Genomic DNA, 7,876 nt, shown 5'->3' with positions numbered 1-7,876 from the left:
CAGTCCGAGTCGCGACTATTGGCGTGGCGCGTGAACTCTAGGACACGTTTTCAAAATGGCCGCGCCTCTATTGTCTGGCGTCTGAATGGCCAACGGCGGTCTATCCGGTCGACGGAGTGGCGTTTTTGACGGTTGGGCCAAACTCCGGACCTTGGTTGGTTCGCACAGCGTTAAGGCGTACTTTCGGCAGTTCTCCGGCCAGGTAAGTACTAGGCACAGGTAAGTACTAGCTGCACAGGCTATTTAAAACTATAGCACAGGGGTCCTGGGTTATAGGGGTGATGCAGGCGGTTAGAATGGTAGGTGGTCTGAGCACAGAATAATCACGAAGTTACCTGGATGTTTTCCGTATTGTGCACTTCCGTTTTACTGGCTTTTAATTGAACCTCACTTTCACAGTGAATTTTAGAATATCCAAGGTGACTTGGTATTTCGTGGATAGCTAACACGTCCTTCGCTTTCAAAAGTTGCAAGCTAATTGCCAGTTAAGCGATGGCGGTTTTTGCGCGCTCCTTCGACCGTTGAAATTTCTCCTCCAATCTAATTTCGCCCCATCATGGCCCCTTTACACCACCCACAATGGCCGCCCAACATGTCCTTCTGCGATGCCTGGTGGTGAGTAGCGGAACTCCTAGCTGCGTTACATCACAGTGGGTGTTGGGTAGTGTGCAAGTTCAGACATTTAAGGACTTCCTTGGTACAAGATTACAACACAACGATAAACAAAATCACGATAATCTCACAAATCTTGGACACTTCAACACACCACTGGTTACACTCTCCCCCCGCTCGGGTTAAAAAAAATTCGGTGAAGCCGAATTTTTTTTTTCGTTTTCATACACAAGAACAACAACTTTGTGACGCGTACCTCTGAACCAGGGTCTTCACAAACAGAACAAAACTTACTCACACACTCTTTTTTTAACACTAATTGACTCCTGAAAATCTCAAACCTATTCAAAAATAACGAATCAAAGTTGTAAGCTAGGGAAAAAGTAGCGTTTTATTAGTATCAGCCATATTTTGGGTCGGGGTCATAAGTTTTCATCGTTGGTATTCCAACTCCACTCTGTTTCGAGGCTTTGGCCTCCTACTGACCATCAACATCTTACGATTCCGGTCTCCAGCGAACCCATTAAACTGTACATAAATTTTGGACCAACATTGAAGCAAAACGAATTAAAATATATACGAACATACTATAATAACAAATTAAAAAAATAAAATAACATTTTAAAACATGCATTTATCATTTTAATGATCATGCAAAGCTTAAATCTACCATGGTATTAAAAAAAAAGAATTCCGGATTAATATTTACAACATTTACAAAGTTACTCTAGAGTACGGTATGAAATATTTCACTAACGTTTCGTTTCACTATGTCGGAGTCAGAGCCCATCAGTGAAATCAACTGTGGCTTTGATGACATTATCGGTCTTATCAGTGTGTGCGTACGAATGACTATGAATAACCAAACTGTCAAATCTATTGTGTTTACAATATGGTGAAACGTGGTATGGTGCGGATTAGTTTGATGAATTTGTGGCTAAAATCGGTTAAAATTTGGTGCATTTTGAGAATTTATTATCATTTTGATGACGCGTCGAAGAAAACAATTTGGCCAGTTGATCATTTTGATAGTTTATTTCTCAAAATCTCCTTTTTTATGATTTTAGATAAAAGTTCATCAAACACGAAAATTGCATGTATGTTCTAAAGGTAAGTACAAAATGGTGGTGACAGTGTCTAAAACTTATACGTGACACAAATTATGTACCTGGACCGGCTAAAACTAAGTGATTTACATGGATATTGTACGTGTGGATTTGGTCTTGATTACGATTAGGCCATTCATTAATCAATGCACACTCACACTCTCACACCCTATCATACACTGCATCGTCGACTGCTCCTTATGCAATTTCAAATGATCAATGACGATATTGCATGCAAGTCAGTGAACTGCATAATGTGCATAATGATGTAATAGAAATCTTAAAAAATGATTGGACATTTATACACGAAACAAAATTCTCAAAACAATTTAACATAACACATTAAAACATGATTTTCTTGTAGTTGAATGCATTCTATTTAGGGGGGTTTACTGCAGACACCTATCCCCTATTCTAGTCCTGATTCCATCCTCGATGCGGAAATTACGCAATAGGATTCAAGTAGACTGATCCAAATGGAGTTTTCACGGATCAGTCACTTTCCTCTCAATTGACCTTCCCTCACTCAAGAATCAGGCTAGTTAATGGAATCACGTGTGATTCATGGAAAATCTCCTTTCAGGCTTTGAGATCTGCTGCGGAGAACACTCCCAGCGACCGGCCGTTCATGTCGGCCACCTCGTAGGAACTGTTGCCCTTCCTAGCGACGATGACACACGGCTTGTACTGCGGCCCTAACTTTGCGTTGAAGTTCTTGCCAGCTTCGGACAGAGCGAAACTACGTTTGAAAACTCGCTGTCCGACAGTGAACGTAGGTGAGTAGCGTTTGTGACGTAGGTTGTATTGGTTTTTGGTGTTCTCATATGCTCTTTTTAGGTTTTCTTTGACGAGGTCGTAGTTCTTCTTGCTGATACCCTTCAGCATCTCAGCACGATCATCCCCTGAGAGCTCACTCTCTGCTTCTCTGCGATGGTCCGATCCACGTGTGACCATCTCGTGCCCGAAGATGATTCTATGAGGTGAGAACTTTGTTGACCCATGGACTGTGTTGTTGAGGACGAATTCGATTTCAGAGATTTTAGTATCCCAGAGCTTCTGATCGGTACGGACGTACGTTCGAATCATCGAATTAATCGTTCTGTTCAGTCGCTCTGCGGGATTGGCTTGGCTTCTGTGTCGTGCATTAGCCCAGTGTTGAATTTCGTACCTCTTCAACAAGTCCTGAAATTCCTTGGATAGGAAGGTCGTCGCATTGTCGGTGATGACATACTGCGGAACGGACAACTTACGGAACCACCTTTCCTCTAGGATTGTGCACAGGTTTCCAGACGCAATCTTCTTCACCGGAGCGAGCAGGCAGTACTTAGAAAAGATGTCTAATACGACTAATAAGTGGGCATTGCCCTGCTTGCTTCGAGGAAGTGATTGAATATAGTCCATGCACACAATCTGGAATGGTCTGCTGGCTATCCGTTGATTTCCCATTTCTGGAGCAGTAGATATGGTGGAGTGCTTGCTTTCTTTGCAAGTCTCACACTTTGCAATGTGCTTTTTCACGTCAGCACTCATTCTGGGCCAATAGTACCGACGCTTGACCTTTTCGATGCACTTTTCGAACCCAATGTGCATCATTTCGTCGTGCTCCTGTCTAATGATGCGCTGGCGTTCGGACTCTGGTACACACTCTTTCCATTCAAATCTGTAGTCCAACAGATCTGACTGTGCGGCTACAAACTTGAACAGTTTTCCGTCCTGAATCTGGAAATCAATAAATTTTTCGGGATCGTTCTCAACCGATTCATACAAATTCCGGTACCATTTGTCCGACTCTACTACATCCAGCGCTTCAATAGACCGGGACAAAGCATCGGGGACGATATTTTCCTTCCCTTTACGGTGTTTTATCTCCATATCGAAATGCTGCAGGGTGATGCTCCATCGGCTCAAGCGAGACGACGATCTCCACTTGGCTCTCATGATAAATGAGAGTGCCGATGAATCCGTCACGAGAGTGAAGCGTGTGCCTTCGATATAGCATCGAAATTTTTCAATGCAGCGGAGGGCTGCCAAACCTTCCTTCTCCGCCGCATGGTAATTAAGTTCGGCACCTTTCAGCTTCTCCGAGTGGTACGCAATCACTCTTTCCACGCCATTGTGGACCTGAGTGAGCACACCTGCGAGTGCTGTATCGCTGGCGTCCGTCTGCACGCAGAACGGTACACTGAAGTCAGGGTTAGCCATCACGGGGGCAGTAATTAACTTCTCTTTGATGGCTATGAACGCGTTTTCTGCTGCCTCATTCCACCGCACTTTCTTGGGTTTGTTTTTCAACAGATCCGTCAAAGGTGCGGTGAGTTCACTGAATTTGGCGATAAACCTGCGGTAATAGTTCACCATACCGAGGAATCTTCTCAAAGATCTTATCGATTTGGGTGCCTCAAAGCCCAGGATCGCTTGGACTCGATCCGGGTTAGGCCGTAATCCTTTCTCGGAAAGGATGTATCCCAGATAAGGCAATTCGTGACAGCAGAATTTTGATTTCTCCAGATTGATGAAGAGGTTTGCCTCTTTCAATCTTCGCGCTAATTCCCTCAACTTCGCGATATGTTCCTCAAAAGTGTGGCTCGCCACCACTATATCGTCGAGGTACACGAATATAGCGGGCTCAAGTTCGCCATGTCCTAAGACCCTGTCCATGAGTTTACTCAGAGTTGCCGGGCTATTTACTAGTCCGAAAGGCAACCTGGTAAACTGAAAAAGACCTTTCCCCGGTACCGAGAAAGCAGTAAATCTTCTCGATGCACGGTTCAACGGTACTTGCAGGAAAGCCTGCGAAAGGTCAATGGTTGTTAAGAACCTGAATGGACCAAGTTGGCTGAGAATGCGATTTTGATGTGGGAGAGGATATGCATCTCTCTTTGTTCGCTCATTCAGCTTTCGAGCATCGAGACACAGCCGCACATCATCGCTATCGCGCTTTTTAACGGGTACGACAGGTAAAGCCCAATCCGAGTTCGAAGGTTCGACCACTCCGTCCCTGATCATATTATCCAATGCACGGTGGATCTTTTTCTGGATCTCAGGACTCCACGGGTACGGGTTCTTTCGAACAGGATCGGCCTTCACAAACTCGTCCTTCAGCTCGATGTGGTGCTCAATGAGACCTGTTTTGCCCAGATGGCCTGGACTCGCTGGGAGAAACAAACTTTTCACTTCTTCCAGCTGCCTCATTTGATCCTCGCTCAACTCACTCATCTTTTCCAACGGTTCTCTTTCAGCTTCCTCGATCGCATCGATATGTTGAGATACCGTAGGACGGATCCCGAAAGCCTGCCAGAAATCGTAGCCGAGAATGCAGCGACGACTCAGATTTGGAGCGACCAGAACTGGTAAGAGTTTGGTTTCTCCGTTAAACGTTATTGGAACGTCAGTTGTCCCAGAAACCTCTAAGCTTTGCCCTCCAGCTGTTTTTAAATCTATTCGCGTGGGTCTCAGTTTCAATTTCAAGGCGTTAATTAGTTTTTTACAGCCTATGCCTAAAACTGTTTTAGCTGCTCCACTGTCTAGCAGTCCAATTATTGGGATCCCCAGCATTTCCACTCTCACGAATGGTCTGGGGTCATCGCTGAGAGTCACGAGGATGGTTGCTAGCTCGGCCTCATCAGCAGTATCTCCACTCACTCGTGAGTAACCCAGCTGTTCGAGAGAGTCTGGAACTGCCGGCTCTGTGTGAGGTCTTGTGGAGATCATTGCAAGACTGTCTTGCCTCTCTAGGCAGTCTTGGGCAAGTTTTTTGACTGGCAATATGGACAGTTTTTAGTTTTGAAACCTGGGAACCCACAACGGAAACAAAACAATTTACGCTCTGAGTCCAGCTTGTTGCAGTCCTCAAAGCTATGCCCACTTTCATGGCAATTTAAACAAACATTTTTCCCGGGAGGAACATACGCGTTCACGATTCGCTGAAGCGTGTTTGTTCCACTGGTTCCAGGAGCTGGGTTGTTTTGCCGTTGTGCATTGTCAGGCTTAGGTTTGGGTTTCTCATGTTCTTTCTGCTTCTCATCGGATTTCTGGCTGTTGGGTTGCTGTTGCTTCCAAGGACGTTTTGGGAACTGCTGTGAGTCTGGGTGAAACTGTTTCCTACTCTTCCAATCCTCTCTATCCTCAGTTCGGTTCTTATACCTGTCTTGACTGTCTCTAAACTGCTGCTGACCTCTAACTTCGTCGATTTGAACTACCTCTCTACGCGAAAACCTATTTTCTTTCCGTTGATACATTTGCCAATTTATAGAATCGAAACGCTTACCAAAATCTTTCATTTTAGGTATCGTGTTCACATTGGCTGCCAGCATCGCGATCCTACAGTCTTCACGCGTGTTCCGGAAAAGGACGTCAAACTTTCGCTTTTCGTCCCAAGGGCTCGACATGCTGCGGAAGATCCGGACCATGTCCAAGTAAAAGTCCTGGAACTTCTCTCTGGGACCCTGCTTCCGGCTATTCGCCTGCCGTTCATAGACATAGTCAATGTCGACCGGTAAGAACTCCTTCTTCAACTCACTAACTAGCTCGTTCCACGACCCTATCTCTCCACTAACCTCCATAAACCAGGATCTCGCCTTCTGCGTAAACAGATGGTGAGCACCCTGCAACAGCTCCGCTTCAGAAAATCCTTCCGAGCGAGCGTTGAATTCCACCTCCTTCAGGAATTCATTCAACCTCCTACCGTTATCCATTCCGTCATACCTTACAGACCACTTATGAATGGGAAACTTGCTCCCACTCTTCAATGACCTGCTATTTTCACTCTTCCCTTTCAGTCTGTTTCCTACAACCTTACCCTCATCTGAGTTTTTCAGCGTTTCAATTGACTCGTTCCTCTGTTTCAACCAGCCTAAGAAATCCACTGACTTTTCCTGAGCCTCTTCTACATCTTTCTCCTCTACTACGTGTCTCTCAATCTGAGTGCTGTTAGCGGTACCTGCATTTAAATTCTGAGACTGAGCAACGGGTTGACCAGCCTCAAGAACTGTGATGCGTTGCAGTAGTTGAGTCACTACTGCCGTCAATTGTCGGATCTCAGCTGCTAATCCCTCTTTCTCACTTTCGGTCGTTCTCTCGGGTTGACCACCTGCCTTCTCCCTATCTGTTTCCGCATTCCTGCCGTTGGGTTCGACCACGCTTTCGTCAGTCGACCTTTCATCTGTCCTACCATTCGCGTCATTTTCTCCTTCATTGCCCTCACCTAACTCATGCTCACGCCTAATGTGGTTCAAACTCTCATTAATTATCGCCAATTCGGCATCTCGCACTTCTGAGAGGTGAGAGGTGGCGGAATAGTACACATTAAGCAGTTTCACACACTCACCAGCAATCACTGCGAGGCTGTTCAAATCCTCTTCCTTCTCTGCGTGGTCTTTCAACGTCTGCATTCGGAAGAGAATGTGAATTAACCTGGTTTTGAACAGCTGGTCTGGTGCCTTTTTAGACACTCGTTTGTCCAGGTGGTTTTTAATCCCATTTAGCTTGTCGTCACAAACCTCTAACTCAGCAACTACAGAATCACTCACAAACCGCTTTCTAATCTCATACTTGCCTTTCTCCTCTTTCAGATGGCTACGCAGTGTCCGCTCAGCTGCGCTACGAGAGACGTCCAGAGGAATGTCCCTGATTTTCATCTCGTGCTCCAGCTCATCGAGGGTGAGATGCCCAGGATTCATCGCGTGGTACCACGCCACGAACTGGGGCATAGCCATCTCTTCGAATGCCATTCAACAAAGAAAATCAGAATAAAATTTGAAAAGAAACTAAAACAGTGTTCAAGTGGGGGTTTCCACTGAACCAAATTTGAAAATTCTAATTAGAAAACGCTTCCGTTAGCTTGAAAGCTGTAAAAAAAATTGAAAAACCTAAAATTTGTTCACGCTCCCTATTGAAGCAAATAATTTAAAAAATCCTAGTTTTAGCTCGCTTATTCCAAATAAACGTTTCGATTTTGTTTGGTGTTTTATTTCACAGTCTGAGTACCACACAACACTGTTCGAGATTCCGGAATTCACCGCGAAAACTCTCCGACTTCGTTCGTATGCTTTTATTAAGTTTTGCTCAAATGTTGGTAGCTAGTCAGACCGTTCACTCACATCCAAGACCCCTCTTTTAGAATCGATTATATTGACTCCCATTCATCAATCGGTTACCTG

At 45.0% G+C, this 7,876-nt stretch overlaps 1 protein-coding gene across 1 annotated transcript; it reads left to right on the top strand.

Moving 5' to 3' along the window:
- The first annotated feature begins 4,128 nt into the window (after positions 1-4,128).
- Positions 4,129-7,471, top strand: LOC115268021 (uncharacterized). Its single transcript, XM_062856529.1, has 3 exons — positions 4,129-5,068; positions 6,004-6,213; positions 7,289-7,471. The coding sequence occupies exons 1-3, from the start codon at positions 4,857-4,859 to the stop codon at positions 7,467-7,469; spliced, it is 603 nt and encodes a 200-aa protein (XP_062712513.1). The 5' UTR covers positions 4,129-4,856; the 3' UTR covers positions 7,470-7,471.
- The last annotated feature ends 405 nt before the right edge of the window (positions 7,472-7,876 follow it).

The sequence above is a fragment of the Aedes albopictus genome, chromosome 3 (assembly GCF_035046485.1).
Source record: "Aedes albopictus strain Foshan chromosome 3, AalbF5, whole genome shotgun sequence".
Classification (NCBI taxonomy): domain Eukaryota; kingdom Metazoa; phylum Arthropoda; class Insecta; order Diptera; family Culicidae; genus Aedes; species Aedes albopictus.
Note: the sequence above shows the minus strand (reverse complement) of the source record. Positions and strands in the feature narration are given on the sequence as shown.

Bases quoted from the DNA above. Each gene is read 5' to 3' on its own strand.
- LOC115268021 (XM_062856529.1), top strand. From the start codon at position 4,857: ATGGCCTGGACTCGCTGGGAGAAACAAACTTTTCACTTCTTCCAGCTG. The intron at 5,069-6,003 runs GTAAGAGTTTGG...CTTTCATTTTAG, and splicing joins ATTTGGAGCGACCAGAACTG to GTATCGTGTTCACATTGGCT. The intron at 6,214-7,288 runs GTAAGAACTCCT...CTCCTCTTTCAG, and splicing joins GACATAGTCAATGTCGACCG to ATGGCTACGCAGTGTCCGCT.